Source organism: Anguilla rostrata, chromosome 4 (assembly GCF_018555375.3).
Source record: "Anguilla rostrata isolate EN2019 chromosome 4, ASM1855537v3, whole genome shotgun sequence".
Taxonomy (NCBI): domain Eukaryota; kingdom Metazoa; phylum Chordata; class Actinopteri; order Anguilliformes; family Anguillidae; genus Anguilla; species Anguilla rostrata.
Window position 1 is genome coordinate 24,876,221 of NC_057936.1, and position 19,062 is coordinate 24,895,282.

Here is a 19,062-nt window from a genome sequence, read left to right on the forward strand (position 1 = left end):
GCACTTCGTCCACCCCTCCCTCATTTGAATGGCATTATTCTAATGCAGCCCAGAGCATATGGGCACCTTTGCACTGCAAAGCTGGACAATCATTAATTACTCATGGCCATGCTACGATCCTGCCCCCCACCATCTCTGCACATGTCCCCATAACTAAAGTCTCAGCGGCTGAATTCAGACACTGTTCTGTCTGAATGCCGTCCCATTGCTCCTAGTCTTCCCAATCACTATCAGACAATTGAAGGATGGGGCCTGCTCTGGAGTCAATCTCTGGAATTTATGAGGTAGTCAGAGCTTTCTGTGACCCAGTGTACCTGTGGAAGTCTGATACAATCACTACACCTGGTGGAACCTGATCCAATTGTACATAGTGGAGGCAACAAATGACTGCATTTTGCATAAAAATTTCATTTGCATTTAAAATGGTGTATATTTTCACAAATCAAAAAATACTTAATTTAGTAGAGTACGAAACACTCATCTTGCTCATGGGCATGTTTTAATGCCATAACATTCATGATGCTTGCAGACATGTGGATGTGGTTGTAGCTGTGTAGTTCATATATTAGCAGTAGCACTGTTGACATAAATAAAAAAAAGAAACCAAAATCATTATTTTTCTCTAGTCTGTATTTGTGCAACATGCATTGTATAGATTAGATTCCCCCTGTATGTGTCTTTAATTTGTCAGCCATTCGACTCTTTTAGTAAATCTAAATCAAAATCTTTTTTTTTTGGGAGAAGCTGAACAAACTATGAGAGGGTTGTTTTTATTTTTATGTCCTGACCACATTCGCTCTGCCTACTGGTAAGCATGCTATCTCATGTCTTTTCCACTGTATTTTTCCATTTTGCCATGTAGGGAAATGAAAGATGGATTGGCTGTGTAGTGTATGGTAATGCTATGTTACTCCATAATTGTAATCATTCCTCTTTATATGTTGCAAGATGGCGCCACCCTGTGTCCACACTGGGATGACATAATTTTAATTTTGCATGGGATTTGTTCCTGCTTGTCAGTACAGAATTTTGCAATCCGATTAAAAATTGACCAGTAGGAAGTACTGTTAAATATTTTTTAGTGTTATGAAAACCAACAGTTAGAACAACATCATCATCACCATTTTGATAAGCACCAACAAAAAATCACAACAACAGGGAGAAAAATAACTTGACATTGCCTTAGAATTTCATTAAAAACCAAACTGTTTGTTTGCTGAAGTGATATAGTTAAAGTAGTATATATGCCTACTATTTCCCATAAGTTTCCCAAACATTTGAGCCACATTGGACATCAAAAGTAGTAGTAGTAGTGGTGGTGGTGCCAGTAGTAGTCACAGTGATGACAGATATAGTAAAGATATAGCAAGATGTTTGTTCAACTGTTGGAGGAAAAATGAAATAAACTGTATTGCATCTGTACAGCACTATAATAGCATAATTTGTGTGATGATCATCCAATACTTCAAGCATTTTGATACCACCCACAGGAGATAGAGGTTTGTGAGAGGATAGTGAAGACAACTAAGCGCTGGTATAGCCAGCTACATCTCATTCGCTTGCTAGGCAGATAAACCTAGTCGTACTGAAGGTGGGGAAGTGAGGACTGCTCAGTAGCCGGCCATCCATCTTCTCAAAACCATCAACGTCAATGGCTCAAACATGAATGACAACATTTCCCACAATTCATCGTACAGGAAGTTGCGTACAGGGCATATCCGGCGCTTTTCAAGGGCATATCGCGATTTCTTGGTGCAGTAGTTACCTACAATCACGTGTGACTTTTAGTTTGAGTGTCTTGTGCTTACAAAAGCCAATTTACTGTACTAGATTGAATAAGATGGATGGCTTTGGTTCCGATTTTAACTCGACCACCGGGTCTGGTAAAATGGACACTGGGACAATAATGGAACAAGTCAAAGTACAGATAGCCGTGGCGAATGCACAAGAGCTCTTACAGGCAAGTAATAGTAGCATGTTCGCATGCTAAAGCCGGGCTCCGGATTGCCCACATTGTTCCAACAATTAGCTGGTCTTCTCAATGAATTAACGTTAACTTAAATGATTGCGTTGGTTGGTTAAATTATATTCATAGGTGGAATTGTAATTTCACTAATTCATCTAGCCTGTAAATTTACTGATCAGCTAAATGTTCACTTTTCTGCCAGTAAAGTGGCAGTTTACCTGCATAGTTACAAATTAGTCTTCCAGTTACGTATGTTAACTGTTAGCTTATCGCTTTTTTATAACTATGTTAACATGTAACCGATGCTACATGTACCCCAATTCTAGTACTTTTTGTAATTTGTATTTGTCCTAATACTGTAGCTTGTTCTTCTCCCTAGTTTGGCTTGGCATATATTAGGTCATAATAATAATGTTCACTGCGTGAACTGAACTGTGCTGTTGGCTATAAATAGCTGTACGAAATGAGTATTGTACCTTATTGAACCTGTGTTTTGTAGTCGTCCAATGACCATGATATGCACTTTTGTACGTCGCTTTGCCTTTGGATAAAAGCGTCTGCTATGTAAATGTAATGTAATTGGCAGTACGCCGATCAGTCCGTCTGTTTGGAAGGATTACATGTACAATGTAAGAACGTTTAAGTGGTTATTTAGGCGTAGACACAGATAGTAGTAATGACGTAGTTCAACAGTACTGTCATTTATAAAATCTTTAAACTGCCATGTGTGATTTGCAGAGAATGACCGATAAATGTTTCAAGAAGTGCATTGGCAAGCCGGGGAGCACACTGGATAATTCCGAACAGGTAAATCAGCGTGGATAGAAGTTGGTTTCTGATTTCACTTTAGTTTGTACCTAACGTTAGTAAGCTTGATATGAACACCATATGGATATGAAGCTTTGCTAGTTCGCAAAATATCAATTAATACTATGATAGATATTGATTGATTTGATGTTTGCGCCACTTTTGTTTGTACAGAAATGCATCGCCATGTGCATGGATCGATACATGGATGCTTGGAACACCGTATCCCGAGCGTACAACTCCCGACTGCAGAGGGAAAGGGCGCGGATCTAACCATCACATCGACCCAGTACTGGCACAGTCTTGTTGAAATCTTATAGCAAAGACGCTTCACTGAGGGTGCAAAATCAAACCTGGCCGTATCGCCCACAAACCCTCCAAGCCAACTTCCACGCAGATATCCACCAGTACATTGCGTCTGTAGCTGTGGACACTCTCTGCAGACGTTGTCTTTTCACGAGGTTTCTTTTGCTCCTTGATATTATTTTCAATTCCGAAAACGGGACACTAGCTGTAAACTGGATTAATGTGGAGTTTAAGGGACTACAATACAGCACGGTTATATAATGAAATATTGTGTAACATCCCTCTGGACTTGTTAGCTCATTGTCACCATTGTCTGAATGGCATGTCCTTTAGTACATGCTCTTTTGCAAGTCTCAGGTTGTCTGTTGAGAAAACACTGGCACCCTTTGGGGTGATGTGCAGGAGGGATGAAATGGCTTATTATACTGTTTTTATTGTATAAACAGTCTCATTCATGTGGATATTTCAGGCTCAACTTTGTTTTGGTACATGTGACACCCAGTGGCCCGTCCTACAAACATTCCTATATCAGGATACACACCAGGGACAAAACATTTTTACCGCAGTCATTGCTTTCATTTATCAGTCTGCCCGCAAGCCGCAATGGTGAGCCGGTTTTCCCGTTGTCCTCTGTGGTTAAAGGCGTTGGCCTTGAGCCAGCTTGCCTTGTGTGCTTGGTATATCAGTGTTCTGGGAACGTCTTCCCTCGGAACACACTTCACTCAGTTGACATAGAGGGAAGATGGCACCAGTGAAGGAAAGGTGCCTGGCAGATAGGGGGTTTAGTTTTCACTCTGTGGGTGCAAACATCTTTTAAATGTAAACGGATTAAAACCCTGTATTCCATACTTGCCCCTATTTTCATTTAGCCTTTTTTTAAACCTACCTCTAAATTAGGTGTGTCCAGTCTTATTTACAAATAGGACTGGGGTGGGTGCTGTTTTTTTCTTAGTTCAGCACTAACACAGCTAATTGTACTGATCAAGGTCTTGATTGAAGACCATGATTGGTTAGTTAGTTGAATCAGGTGTCACAGTGCTGGGCTAAAACAAAAATCTGCGCCCACACTGGCCCTTTTCAGATATGACTAGACACCGCTTGTCCAGACCCTGAAATAAACTAGGCCTGTGCCATGTTCAGAACAGAAGCAGATGATTTTTTTTTCAGACAATTTTTGAAAGGTAAGATGATGAGAATTACAGGTTATTGTTTGTTGTAGGGGTTGCATAATAAAGGCACTTTTATTTTACAACCACAGCACCTGCAGTATTTGCATTTAAAGATCAAAACATTTCATCATATGACATATACACTCAAAACGTGACATGTTTTCTCTGTGTGGAGTAAAAATGGATTCACACAAGGTTACATTCTTGAGTATTGAGTTGAAGGCACACTGTATTTTACATACATGATGAGGTATTGTCTGCTAAAACAGCAATTCTGATTTGCCATGGAATCCAGTGTGATCTTTTTCATTTTATTTACGCATAATGCGGAAAGTACATGGTTTCAGCATTATGCATACATAAGTACAGTAAATAAATACTTTTAATGTAATTAAGCATTGATGCTGCTTGTGATGTCAGAAGAATGTTAAACAGTACCACAGAAATCAGACTTTAGGGGGTGATTATCTAAAAGGGCAACAAAAGAACTTACACTAAAATCCTGTGTGTGTGCTGTGCTCACATGTTTGAACAGGTGATTCACAGCACCAGCTTATGTGTTATCTATGACACTAGTGAAAGTAAAATTGGGCAGGCTAGTGTTCTGTAAATATCATTCTGAAAATAGACCACATGTATTCTGCACTTATTGAATTCCCACAATTCAATTTTTACTAATTTTGCACAGGTAAGATCCACATCCTTTGAAGTAGTAATTCAGCGCTTTTTAAAATGGAGGACTGGATTTCAGTGGAGTGCAAATGGCTGTTGTGTGACTGTGGTCTTTTAAACCCCCCCCCCCCTTAGTTTCATTTGCTGTTTCTTGACCTCTGCAAGTAGAGAAGCCGGCAGTGTTCTGGTAATTTTCTGATTTTGGCAGGCGTTGTCGCCGAACCTCTGATATATCCACACAGTAGGTCACAAAGCCGCTTTCCCCGAACAAAGGAAGCGGACGGCAAGGTAATGGTTTACAGGTGGATAAAAGTCAGCCAGAACGGGACCTGCAATAAAGGCCGTTTCTCTTCAGTTTTGTCTTTAAAAGGGCAGGTATTGGGATATCCAGTGTCTGACCGCGGTGACTCGTGTGTAAACCCCCGGGAAGCCAATTCGGCCACAGCCGCGTCCCCAGCTGGTCACCCCTGCCACAAACCACTGGCCCGAGGGCTCGCGGCAGGTTAGGGGGCCTCCGGAATCTCCCTGCAACACAGCGAGGCTACGGTCACGCTTTGCCAAAAGAAAGGTCAGTTGGATAGATTTTAATTGCAAGCCCTGAGACACTGATGCACTTAAGATGCTGACAGAGTTGCAAAAGCAGCTTAATGAGGACGTGCCACTGTTTTACTAGGGGGGAGGGGGAGGGCTGAGCACTGACTAAGATAAGTATCATTGGACAAAAGTGCAAGTATTTCAGGTGAAAACACTACAACATCAGGTTTTAATGGCAACCTAAAATTACATAGCTCAAAGCCAGTTTCACAGCGTCATTTCATGACCCTGAATTTTGTTATGCATGGAGAAGACGCTAACTGAACTGCAGTCATTGCAGTGGGCACAAAAGTAGGTCTTTAGTCATTAACAGGGAAGTGTTGCATTAGCATGGGGAGACTGCCTACAGCAGGCGTGTCAAACTGCAGTCCTAGAGGGCTGCAGTGTGTTGGTTCTCGGTGCGTTTCAGCACAAATTATTAATTGGTTAGAGGCTCTGCACACCATACTCTCAAGGCCTTAACTGGCTGCTCATTTGAAAGGACACTGCGACCCCAAAGGACTGGAGTTTGACACCCCGGGCCTACAGTGTGAAGTTCTCACCATGCAGGTGTCTCTCCCCCCCTCTGCGGAGCCGGCGCACACCATGCTGGGGGTCAGCCCATTGCCATAGGCCTGCCGGCATTCGTGCTGCTCGATGACGCTGACGGCAGCCTTCTGCAGGAGGCTGGCCAGCGAGCCTGTGGGAGGGAGAGGCAGCAGAGATGCTGAGCAGGGTGATTACAGCCCAGAGCAGGCAGAGCCAAGCCAGCGTGGTGACTGGATATCAGATTACTTGGCTGGATGCATGAGAAAATACATACATCATCACTCCTGGACTTGTCTGGGTATGGAATGAAAGAGAGTAAGGAATGGATATTGGTGGGTTGAGAAAGAAAGTTTATTGCCAAAGTGGAGTACTTGTATAGTTTTTTGGGGCCGTTTCATTGTGTACAACATATTCCTTATCCAACTGAATAAAAATGCTAAACCTAAAATTTTACTTCAATTTCTAGCAGTTTTTAGGCTTTACTCAGTTTTATGCTTTACTCAATTGAGAAAACCTAGAAAATATAGGTGTAACAAATTGAAGTAAAAATTTTAGGTTTATCCAATTAATCATTTTTTTCTGTGTACCTGAATGCCTTGTGTAAAGCTATGAACAGAAGACTCAGCTGTCACAGTGAAGTATAGAGCTATAGGTTGCAACAGTTGACACAGTTAAAGATATAACATTAAGTACTGGGGGATGTGTAGCTTCCTCACCTCCCTCGTTCTGCGCCCCCCAGCCGGTGATGTAACACTCCGCGGTGCTCAGGAACCGGTGCGTGGGGGCGGGCAGGCACACGGGCTGGATGGTGTAGGACTGCGGTGCGGGAACAGACAGCTCCAGCAGGGCCACGTCAAAGTCCATGCTGGTCCCGTTATAGCTGGGGTGCAGGATGACCCTCTGCACAGGGATGACCAGAGCCCCGATCCCAGACCGGAACACGGAGCCCAGACCCACCGTCCAGCCTCTGGGGTTTGGGTCGCTGCGTGAGATTTTGGGACCACTGTTGGAATGTAGTCCAATTTTTAAAGTGATTTCAACAGCAAATATTCTTTGAGCAGTCAATGTATGAGAAGCAAGCAGTGCAGAACAGACAGTACAGCTGTGTTAACATGTTCAGTTAGCCTGAACAAATATTAATTCAGTTGCATAAGTTTGTACATCAGGGGTGGGGACAATACATCCATGAACAACTCTGTGTGTAATGCAGGTTTTTGTTGCCACCAATCACAACTGACACTATTAGCTAATTAGCTGTGTACACCAACACTGGTTTCACCAACACACTTCAAATCCCATTCATGGGCTTATCAAGAAATATGGCTAAAACATCAATAAATAAATGGTGGAGCTATATAAATAACAGAGCAGAAGAAAGCATGAAATGCAGAAACAAATATGGCCTTCCTTTCATTTCAACTCCAATTTGACATACCCGAGTCTACTAAGTAACTGCTCAACATGATCTCTGTCTGTTGAATGACATGTGCTTTGTTAGGGTTAGAGTGAAAACCCACAGGATGGTAGATCTCCAGGAAGGGGGTTGCCAATGCTTTAGGAAAATGTGTGATAGTGCATGATCTGTCAGTTGATTGAGTGCTTGGTTGGGTTTGGTGTTGACGCTATCAGGATGGTAGATCTGGGGTTGCTGAGGCTGCAGCAGTAGGTGTGATGTGGGCTGCATGCCGGAGGTGTTGAGGCTGCAGTAGGTGTTGACATGTTGAGATTGCAGTAGGTGTTGAGGCTGCAGTAGGTGTTGATGTGTTGAGATTGCAGTAGGTGTTGAGGCTGCATGCAGTAGGTGTTGAGGTGTTGAGGCTGCAGTAGGTGTTGATGTGTTGAGATTGCAGTAGGTGTTGAGGCAGCATGCAGTAGGTGTTGAGGTGTTGAGGCTGCAGTAGGTGTTGAGACTGCATGCAGTAGGTGTTGAGGTGTTGAGGCTGCAGTAGGTGTTGAGGCTGCATGCAGTAGGTGTTGAGGTGTTGAGGCTGCATGCAGTAGGTGTTGAGGTGTTGAGGCTGCAGTAGGTGTTGAGACTGCATGCAGTAGGTGTTGAGGTATTGAGGCTGCAGTAGGTGTTGAGGTGTTGAGGCTGCAGTAGGTGTTGAGGCTGCATGCAGTAGGTGTTGAGGTGTTGAGGCTGCATGCAGTAGGTGTTGAGGTGTTGAGGCTGCAGTAGGTGTTGAGGCTGTATGTCGTAGGTGTTGAGGTGTTGAGGTTGCAGTAGGTGTTGAGGTGTTGAGGCTGCATGCAGTAGGTGTTGAGGTGTTGAGGCTGCAGTAGGTGTTGAGGCTGCATGCAGTAGGTGTTGAGGTGTTGAGGCTGCATGCGTAGGGTGAGTTTGAGGTGCAGTAGGTGTTGAGGCTGCATGCAGTAGGTGTTGAGGTGTTGAGGCTGCAGTAGGTGTTGAGGCTGCATGCAGTAGGTGTTGAGGTGTTGAGGCTGCATGCAGTAGGTGTTGAGCGCACTGTAAGCGAGGCCCGCTGCGGGGTGCAGGTAGGCAGTGGTGCAGGTACCTATTGAAGCAGTGGGCGGCGGTCAGGAGCCACTTGCAGTGTATGAGTGTGGCTCCACAGTGGTGGGAGCCCTGGTACTGCAGGCTGCCCGTCCACGGCCACTCACCCCTCCGCGCGTTCGCACCACCCACTATCTTCTGGGACCCCACGGCCGGACGACGCCCACAGTCTAGACAGGACAGAGGGTTCGTCAGGAGTCGAAACAGAGATGCGTTAGGAGTCGCTACCTCTGGAATGCTTTAGGACAGCACTGCTTCAGGGGACTCCACTGAGGTAAGCAAACGTTTTATGATGATTCCCTGACTCCATACCAATGCATGCTTTAAGCCTATATATGTATATATATTACTGTTTTTGGGCACATTAACATTAAATTTACACAACCATTTGAAGTAATTCAGAGACACGCTCACCGCAGTTCTTCTCATCAGCTTTGTTAGAGCAGTCGGTGACTCCATCACATTCAGGGTTAATTTTGCTGATGCATGTTCCAGCACCGCAGTTGTAGTTACCACTACAGTTTACAGCTGCCAAGGAAAAAGATCTCCATAAATTCATGTCAGCATAATCACATGGTGGACTAAACACTATGAACTAAATCTAATACAAGCGCCTACAGTTTCCCCTATTATTTGATGTATCCATTTGTAATGTCTTGACAGTAATCTAACACATAATAGACACTGACAGGTGGAATCACGTTGCTTGGTAACATACTGTCTGGTGTTGCTTTCAGTTAAATTGATTAACACATTGCATTTATACAGCACTTTCATCTCATGATCTCAAGGCACGTTACAGTGTAGCACACAGCTGGGTGATGCAGGGCAGCTGTTCAAAAACACTCACTGCAGATTTTGTTTATTTCACAATTTAAAAGCATTTGCGGTCAAGGTAACCAGTGCGTTCATTAAATATTACAAAGGATAACAATAAATTATACAATTATTTCCATTGTGGCCGAGATTACATGGCATGCTCAGCACAAATTTACTTTGCTGGAAAGAATACTTTAGACATACTGCAGATATGACATCTGAGGGTGGGTGGATAACCGATTGGTTGGCAGGATGAGAGATCCAGGCTGGGAATTTTTCTAGGATGCCGGGGAAGCCCCTACTCTTGCTGTGGGATTTTTAGTGACCTCAGCGGGTCAGGACCCCGGTTTTAGGTCTCATCTGGAAAGGTTGAGTGCTGAGGAGGGTATTCATTACCTGGGAGAGCCGGGAGCGTGATCAAAGATCGAGGGTGGGCGTCAGTCGGCGTGGCGGTGGGTGCAGTGACTGCCTCTGACAGAGGAAGTGCTAGGTTTGGCTCGGTGTGGCTTAAGATCCAGTTCCGGAGCCTGGTGACACGGGAGTAGACCCCAGGCTTGTTGACCTGAGCGCACCCCACCCCCCAGCTCACCACCCCTGCCAGGAAGAACCTCCCAGGAGCTTCTTCACACACCAGGGGACCTCCGGAATCACCCTGTTACCCCCCCCCCCCAAAAAAAAACAAGCACATTCACAGAACTTCTCATAAATATTATTACTTTTGTTCTATGAAAAACCAATATGGGATTCATGACGTGTGCAGACCTTTGTTTTTGTGCTTATCCCAAGTATCAGAGATAATGAATGCTGATGATGTTACCTACAGGATTTCCAGGAACAGGGCTGGCTACCACTGTTTCAATGTGTTAAGATCTCAAATATGTGATTAGAATGTTCTTAACTGAACATTCTAACACTGATGTAGCAATCACTACTGGTAATTGAAAGCAATGGAGTTCTAGGAGACTGACCTTTGAGATTAAAAAAAAAAATAATAAACATTCCAAAACCTACTCTTTACAAAGAGCTAATTTACCAACTCCTATAACTTCCTGTTACCACCCAGTGTCCACAGCCCCTGGTTCACTCCCCACCTGACACGAGTCCACCTTGCCCTGCAGGAAGCCAGCGCACACCATGTTGTGGGTGACCGCTCCCCTGTAAACGCTTGACTTGTTGCAGGTCTTGGAATCGATGATCTTCACCACCGCCTTCTGAAGATTGTGGGGCAGCTCACCTGCCCACAGAGGAGACACACAATCAGAACACAGCCGAGCGGAAGACTGCTACAAGCAGAGGGACAATAAATCTGACGGCAGCAGGTGACAGTGTGATTAAGAAAAATCGTCTGAGAAAAGACGACAGGCGTCCCCACGTCAGTAAGTAAATGCTTGATATTTCAAGCCCTATAACAGGTGACTGACTTTTGAAACTAGGCTGTGTGCAGAGGTGGAAAATACAGGTTCAGAAATAAGAATTCTCCCCAGTATTTTGTTCCAATCACCTGGATCTGCTAATTAGCACAATTCTACAGCCAGGGGGTAGAACTATTCAGTGAAATCACCTGGCTTATGAGTTCATGAGTGGAAGAAACAAATGGCAGAGCTTTTACTTTCTTTTACCCCTGGTTGTGACTTGCCACCTCTGGTTGTGTGTGAGCTGGAGGGGAGGGATGGAGGGGGGGGGATTTGTTTGAGGATAGTGGAGAAACATGACGCTCTCACTCACTGTTAAACTGATGGAGGGCTCCCCAGCCGGACACCACACACTGCTGCCCCGAGCTGAAGACATGGGAGATGGATGGCAGGCAGACGGGCTGGATGTAGGCACTGAAAGTGACTGGGCTCTCCAGCTCCAGCACTGTGACATCACTGTCGGTGGTCATAGGGTTGTAGTGAGGGGACACAATGATAGTCTTGATCTTCACCAGTCTGGACTCGGACTCATCCCCATTGACAAGACTGGCCCCGATCAGGGCTGTCCACTCCTTTGGGTTCCTGTACCTGCAAAAGTGTTGGGAAGACAAAGCGTTGCTGTACCTGGTAGGATTTGTGCTCTGACAACATGATGCTGAAGTCTGGCCTCAAAAACACTTTTCATTGCATAATGAAAGGAAGGAAGCCCAATGCTCAGGTATTAAAAATGTGTTAAGTTAAAAACATACTGTTTTAGTAGTTGGTTTCATATGATTAATTTTCAAGAGGTGAACAATCTTTTATAAAGGTACCAGAAGGTACACATCGGTTTTCACAATCCATTAATTAAAAACAAAGGATGAAAGAGAACAAAAGTGCCAGTCAGACAGTGAAAATGAAGCCTGTGCTGATCAAGGACAAAGCACACCCTTATGTGGGCCTGTATCACAAAGCAGGATTACTGAGTTAGCTGAATTACTGCGCTAAGTAAAACCCGGAACAGCTCTTTATTCCATGTTCCAGATTTTGGAGGTTCCTGGGTTTTACTCAGTGCAGTTACCCAGCTAACTCAGTAATCCTGCTTTGCGATACAGGTCCCAGGGAATTTGGGCAGTTTCGAAACAAACGGGTGTGGTTATTTACTGTACCTCTCGAAGCAGTGGGCAGCACTGACGAGCCACTTGCTGCTGATAATAGAAGCCCCGCAGGTGTGTCGGCCCTGGAGCCTCAGGCTGACCTGCCAAGGGAGCTCTCCGTGTCGGGCGTCCTCCCCACCCACCACTCTGCTGCCCATGGCTGGACGTGTGCCACAGGCTGAGGAACACAGTCAGAAACATGAGGCCACTGCAGCTCCAATGCAGCTCCAATACAGGCCTTGCTGAAATCCAGCATAAGCCTTACCCAGGGATCTCAAACTCAAGTCAATGGTGGTTATAAGAACTTAAATCATTGATTGGCTAAAGAGTCTGCAACACTCACAGCAACGGGCTTCATCCGAACCGTCGGCGCAGTCTGGGACAAAATCACACTCGGGGTTTGGCTTGGTGAGGCACTCTCCGTTGTCGCAGGTGAAGGTGTTGGCAGGACAGGTGCCTGAAGCAGGAAGAGAGCCCCAGGGTCAGGCCAATGCACAGAAGAGTCCCGCCGTCAGCATAAGTAAAGCTGGGACAACACCTACACTCTCACCTGTCTCGTCTCCTATGTGATAGAAAGACTTCCCACTGGCTCCTGCAAGGCCCAAATGAAAAGGATACAAAATACATTTGTCATTTGTCACCTAAAAATGAGATGAAGTAGATCACAGAGGACAGAATTTAACCTCCAGAGAAGCATTAGCCCAGTCAAAGGGTTCTGACAGCAGCAGTGAACTATAATTTGGCACCAAGCCTGCTGGTCATAGTACCCAGCAAGACGATAGCGCTGATCTCCCCAAAATCTGGCACCAGCAGGGGGCGCCCATGGAACAGGGCAGCCAGGCCCACTCTCAGGAGGTCCTGGATGAAATTGTCAGAGTACTTCTGTGCCTTGGATGCTCTGAAGATCAGCCTAAATGTTGCCATCACATTGCCGTTGATGTTCCTGGAATATGAACCAAATTTCAGCAGTAAGACTAGACACCATGGTATTAATCTTTTTTTTTGAGGCAGAGGAAATTTTCCAGACGATCAATTGGGAGAAACATGCACGGGCAGCTAGTTTTTTAATTTAGTTTACAGTTACAGTTGGAGTGTGTACTTGTGGAAAAATGTTTGCCTTTCAGTTTTCAGGGCTGTCTCACAGTGATATATAATGCATGTGTGATTACTGTGACAACATGGACAACTAATAAACTTCACCTACCCAAAGGCTATAACATTGCAGCCCACAAAATGAGGTGCTATTGATGAGGCAATGAAGACATGTTTGATCTGTAAGTGAACAGAAATAAGTATTGCATTAGCATGTCAAATGTCTCAAGAAGACAACTATTAATTAATGATCTGTTTATATCAAGATGAACCATTACAAAGTTACGCAATAAGGAGATATAAAACTACCCCCCTTTTCTCTCAGTTTAAAGATGAGCAAATCAAAATAAAAAGATCTAATTCATATTATATTCAGAATATAGCATAATATTACATCCCAAAATTCAATGAAAAATATGTTAAAAAGCGAATTTATAAAATAAGAATTATTGTGGCCAGTTAAAGTTTCGACAAAATATCTGTCCTGATGCTGGTAAACAGTAGTCATTCTGTGACACACTTCTGTATATTTTGCAACATATTGGTGTCAAGCAAGAAGAAATCAGTCTATACACTCCGTACACCTTAACTTCATAATGAGCAAGCATGAGAACTAAAGGAGGTTGTAACAATTTTCTCAGCCTTGATAGCTTTACATTTATTATTTTCTTGATAAAATAATACATATTCTTATTTGTTCACCCAGAAAATTATTAATTACACTTTGCTCAAATAAATAATAAATAAGTGGTATGGCCACTAAAAATAGTGAGTATCTGACAAATTATATCAGATCTTAGATCTTTCTATCAATTCAAATAAGGCACAAAGTAATGTTTACTTATCTTAACCTAGTAAACCTTGCGGCCACTATATTAATCTCAATTCTCATTTTCAGTGAAATACGTGGTAGGTAAGGAATGCTAGAGACCGTACAGCCAATCTACCCTAGGAAGGATGAATAGATAAGATCAGATAAAGATGCAGTTTGGGAATTTTACTTGGCATAGCAGATAACATTCTCCTATCTACAGCTGCACTCAAGCTTAGGCTTTCCCTTGGTCCTAATGGAAGAGTGCCCCCTACTGGATCCTCAGGAGCACGACCAGCAGAAACCCAATTTTAGGACCAGTTAGGTCTCCCATGGACATTCTAATCAAGTCCAGCTCCTCTTAGCTTCAGCTCTTTGGCATGACAATGCTCCAGGGCAGTGTGGCCATTTGGTGTACCATGTAATGTAATTTTTACATCAGATATTCTTGTTAAAGACACACTGTCTATGTCAACAAAAAATACCAATTCAAATCACATGGCTAAACCAAAAACTGCATACTTTTCCATTCTAAAATGGCCAATTCTTGTAATGGAAGAGAAAAAAGGATCAGACTGCAAGCACCCAGTGTGCTTTCTGTACCAACCTTGGACTGGATGGTGGAGGAGAGAACTATGGACAATGATGACATCTCATCTTGAAGAACAGAGTCATACTTGAGGCCCCTCAGCTCCACAGTCTCCATGAAATAATGTTCTTCTTGCACCAGGTAGGCTGAAAATGGCAACACGGCTTTGTAACAGCATAACTGAATATTTGCAAATAAACTGAAAAATACCCTTTAATTGTACCCAGAAAAACAGATGCTAAAATAATGTAGGAATCCTGTAGATGGCATTGATTACATATATTCCACAAGAGAAAGCCTGCTTCACTCACCAATCAACAGGCCAACAAAGACCCCGATAATGAGAAAGAGCAGGATGAAGGCCAGAATGATGCTTTTGCACCATACAGAGCTGCCACGGTCAGCAGAGGACTCAGCTGCGGGCCATTCGTCCAAATTCTTCTTCAACTCCATCGTGGCCTATGAGCCGGTCCCTGCCGGTAGGCCTGCAGTGCTTCTGCCAGTAAGAGAAAATCGGGTATTTTGCATAGGCTTTTACAGTAGCCTACTCGGCAAGTTATGACGACAATGAAAATAAAGACGTGTGTCCAAATGATGCATTCTCATTGCAAGGAGTGGTTAAATACCCGAAAAACCTTCCTTAAGGTTTTTTTTTTTTTTGGTAGCTAAGTTTCAGACATCGCCTCCGTTTCATCATCGCTGGGGATAGGCTAAATGTAGTGACAATGGATAATGTTACTTGTAACAATTATATTGAACAATGTAGGGCGCGGTACGCCTAAGTGAAAGTATGCTTCATATCATATCTTCTTAAAGAGTCTGGTCCCTCAACAAGGTAGGCTACTACGTTTCGCTGAACGAAAGAAGTTAACGGACCTCATTACGAACCTATAGAACGGCCTGGCTCAGCATACAGCCCGTATTTAATAACATCTTGATGGGCTGAATGAAAGGGTTAATTCAGATTGCAGAAACACATCAGTCCAGATCTATTTACACTTCATATGCAATCTTCTCGGCGCTTCTCCTCAGTATTCAAGTTTCAATCTTGTCGGTTCTGCAACTGGACACCAACGCTCCAAGTCCTGTCATCAAAAACTTCAGTCGCAAGTAGGCTACAGCACCCTCTAGTTCGTGAAAATAACGAGGCTGCAGGAATGCACTTTGAATTTAGTTCAAGATCACTAACGAACCCCCCAACACTGCAGGGAGTCACGCTATTGTTGAAAAGTTAGAAAACCCAGTAACTGATTTGTGAGCGACCTCCCTCAAGCAAAAAATAAAATGCTAGAGTTTTTACCTGAAAAACGAATAGGCTACTAGTAAACACAAATGATAATATTTATAAAATAAAAACATCATAATATGATACTCGGCGTTTAACGCCGCGAGTTATAGCCTACAAAATATGCCGAACGTTACATTTAATTTGTAGATAAAAAAGTGTATTTATTCATTGAATGTTTATAGCCCTATCTATATAAACGGAGACCTATCATCAGACGTGTCAAATATTGTAGATTCAGCATTAAATCAACCATGTTCCTTAAGCAGAACATTAATTCTAACACTGTAGCTGCCCGTAATGGTAAGACCATAAATGACATTTAAAATACTGTAACATCATGTAGATTGGATAAAGACAAAAGCCTCACCTGCCGTTAACGCCGTTCTTTTATTCCAAGGGAGGCAAAATATCCTTGTTTCGGCACGGAGAAGCGGTTCCAAGTAGCTACTGAAAATATCAAGGCCACTATTATGTGTTCAACCTGCCGATGGGCGTGTAAGTTGACAGACACAGGTATCTGCTAACCGCCCTGACAAATCCCTTGAGCACCCCCTCCTACAGTTCCGTATCCCATTCTAAACAAGACACTAGTCCTCTTAGCTATTCTGATATTCCCAGGTACACATAAGGAAGCCCAATATGATGTAACTTGTAAACCGCAAAAAGGCCTCATCCTGACATAACTTCGTAAGGTTGAATATACAGTAGGCTACACAGCAAAATGTCCGGTGTTCAATCAGCTCTAACAGTTTATATGAGTCCAGTAGAGACGACATATACTCTGTAAGAGTTCATTTAACACTGAACATTTTATTGTGTACAAATAACTGTTACTTAATTGCCAGAATATATATGAAATATATATTTAATTGAAATAGCTAAAATATTTTATAATGTTATTGTTCATCCCAAAATTGGTCACATGACAAAATAATCAACAATTTAAAAGTATGTGCTTGTGTGCCTGTTATTTGTGTCCGTCTTACGGAGTACTGTTGACTAACAGGTGGTTGACAGAAGTGAAACCAAAGACATTAATTAGACATCAGACAGAAATGAGACTCCTAACAGATGTAGAATTGCACCATCCCTTCTAAGCAATTCTGTTGTCTCAGTGATTATGAAATTATACACTTTAAAGTAGGGAATATTAACGTAGATAACACTGTGTTATATGCAATCCACTTAAAAAGAATAATTGTGCACTCCAGGAGTAAAATGTACAAAGAGGTTTGTCTGTTACTCAGTTGATAAGACTGGGTCCCCCAACACCTTTCTGGTAAACAGACTAAGAAAACTGTAAGATCAACTGTCATTTACAACTGGGTGGACTGTTATTCCCTGCAAAGTATGTAATCGCAGACCCTGCCCACAAGTGTAAACATCTAAAGCACCTTCGGAACCGGCATGGATTTCCAGTAATCTCATAGAGGCAAAAGAAATCTGCTCTTAAAAATATTAGCTCCTCCCTTCACCTAGACACTCACAAACTATGACCCTAACAAGGTAGCTGCACATTTATATTTAGACAATCCTTTGTACTGCTTGTTAACCTACTCAGGAAACATTTAATGTGTCCAACAGTCTTTAACATGTCCAAATAAATAATACTGAAACTAATATGACTCTTACATATTTTTGACTGGTTAGAAAAAGTAAGGGTGGGTTTGCCCAAAGCTGGCTTCCATGAATCTCAACCACTATTTCTTTCCACTACACAGCTAAATGTTCAGTGTTAAATTAGCTCTTACAGTGTACATGTGATCCCTGTTGCATTCCTATAAACTCTATAAACACTGGACATTTTACTGTGTATAACTATAATGATTTAATATATTGGTCGATACATTTTTCTGCATGTGAAAATGAAAAAAAAAGCATGATGATAGCGACACAGAGGCCATCTTTACTTTCAGGAAAGGCTGCTCTGGAATCCTATTAACATTTGGACGGATGCCACAGGCTCACTGCTCAGTGCAGGTTTCTTTTCCCCTCTCTTAAAGGGATTACATTCCCTCCCCATTTATGCTCAGACTTTCCAGGTACTAGCGGCTCCCACACCACTTCCAGTGTGTCACTTAATCTCTGCTTTCCACATCCCCTCAAATGGTGTAGGGGTGGCACTGAGTCCAAGGGTATAATGTCCCGTGCCCAGACAAGATATCAGACATCTATAGTATCCCTATAAACCGATGAAGTAAAAATGGTAAAAAGCCAACAGTCTCCTGCTGGGTTGCACCAATGCATTTTGTCCTACAGTCACTTAAAACATCCAGGCATTAAGAAGAAATGATTTGGTGACAAGTATTGTGAAGCAAAGGTAATTTGTGCTGCCACTGGATTAAATTTAGAAATGAACAGAAGGTACTCACCCCCCCCCCCCCCCAACCACCACAGTAATTTTTTAAAAGAACATCACCCGTGGAATATTAAATTACTCCTAGGTCCCTCTAGTGCCAACCAGGACAAGCCACATTCCAGCCTATTTTCTCAGATAATTCTGTTCGTGCCCTTCAGTTCTTTACCTGGCGTGAACCCAGGAAATAGACCTCCACACTTTAGGATCAGCCGCAGGGACGCAGTTCTGGTCAGAGCACTGCCCCAAGGTATCCGAGCGTACAGGGGTCACCCAAGGCGCCCCAACAAAGGCATTTTTCATAATTCCTCCCCACCGAGAACTTCTAAGCAGATGCAGTTAAAGCCACAAGCCTCCCTTTGTGAGTGTGCTGGGAGGCATGAAGGACTAATCTTCATACACCCCTCACAGCAGCCACCAATGAGAGCCCACAGATTGCAATCAACACTCTCTTCCTGCTGAATGAAAAGGGACGTTCATCTCCTCCTGGGGAGCTCCGGCCTCCCGCAAACGCGTCCGAAAAAAACCCCCGCTCCACATTTACACTGAAAACAGAGGTAATAAAAAATGACAGATTTACAAGGAAAAGTGGGCAGAAATGCCCAGCCTAGACATTTACACTGCAAACACAAGAAACATACAACCAAAAGCACACATTTACACTGATAACATCCACAACATGAAACTGTGTGGTCATTTATTTACATGAAGCCAAGTTTCCTGGCAAGTAGCTTTAAACAGCAAACCAATCAGTATGGGCAAATGCCCACCATTCTGCCCTAAGAGACCACATATGCATGCAATGGACAGTAAAACAATAATGAAATAGAATAGTTAAATTACTAATTTACATAATATTATCTTGTGAGCTGCTGCCCTTGTGATTCAGGAACATTGTTTAACCCTTGGCTTGTTCATGAAAAATGATAGTAACTTAGTAACCAATCACGCATGCTTAGCACAAAGACAAAGACGCAGGAAAGAATCAGAAAACTCTCAACA

General features: G+C 43.2%; 2 protein-coding genes across 4 annotated transcripts; one reads left to right on the forward strand and one right to left on the reverse strand.

Moving 5' to 3' along the window:
• Positions 1 to 1,745: 1,745 nt before the first annotated feature.
• Positions 1,746 to 16,378, reverse strand: tmprss9 (transmembrane serine protease 9). Of its 3 annotated transcripts, none has more exons than XM_064331714.1 (16): positions 16,072 to 16,378; positions 14,728 to 14,912; positions 14,435 to 14,562; positions 13,129 to 13,196; positions 12,692 to 12,867; positions 12,475 to 12,516; positions 12,268 to 12,381; positions 11,937 to 12,102; positions 11,102 to 11,376; positions 10,468 to 10,610; positions 9,773 to 10,028; positions 8,972 to 9,085; positions 8,559 to 8,727; positions 6,759 to 7,024; positions 6,057 to 6,193; positions 1,746 to 5,445 (listed from the first exon to the last, which is right to left on the reverse strand). In XM_064331714.1, exons 2-16 carry the CDS (start codon positions 14,867 to 14,869, stop codon positions 5,284 to 5,286), a joined length of 2,358 nt encoding a protein of 785 aa, XP_064187784.1. In that variant the 5' UTR covers positions 14,870 to 14,912; positions 16,072 to 16,378; the 3' UTR covers positions 1,746 to 5,283. The 3 variants fall into 3 exon arrangements, with proteins under 3 accessions (XP_064187784.1, XP_064187783.1, XP_064187782.1); XM_064331713.1 differs by having other exon boundaries at positions 6,759 to 7,045; positions 14,728 to 14,909; positions 16,072 to 16,376; XM_064331712.1 differs by having other exon boundaries at positions 6,759 to 7,045; positions 16,072 to 16,375.
• timm13 (translocase of inner mitochondrial membrane 13 homolog (yeast)) lies at positions 1,825 to 3,540 on the forward strand. The gene is made up of 3 exons (XM_064331730.1): positions 1,825 to 1,960; positions 2,705 to 2,773; positions 2,948 to 3,540. Exons 1-3 carry the CDS (start codon positions 1,841 to 1,843, stop codon positions 3,044 to 3,046), a joined length of 288 nt encoding a protein of 95 aa, XP_064187800.1. The 5' UTR covers positions 1,825 to 1,840; the 3' UTR covers positions 3,047 to 3,540.
• Positions 16,379 to 19,062: the final 2,684 nt, after the last annotated feature.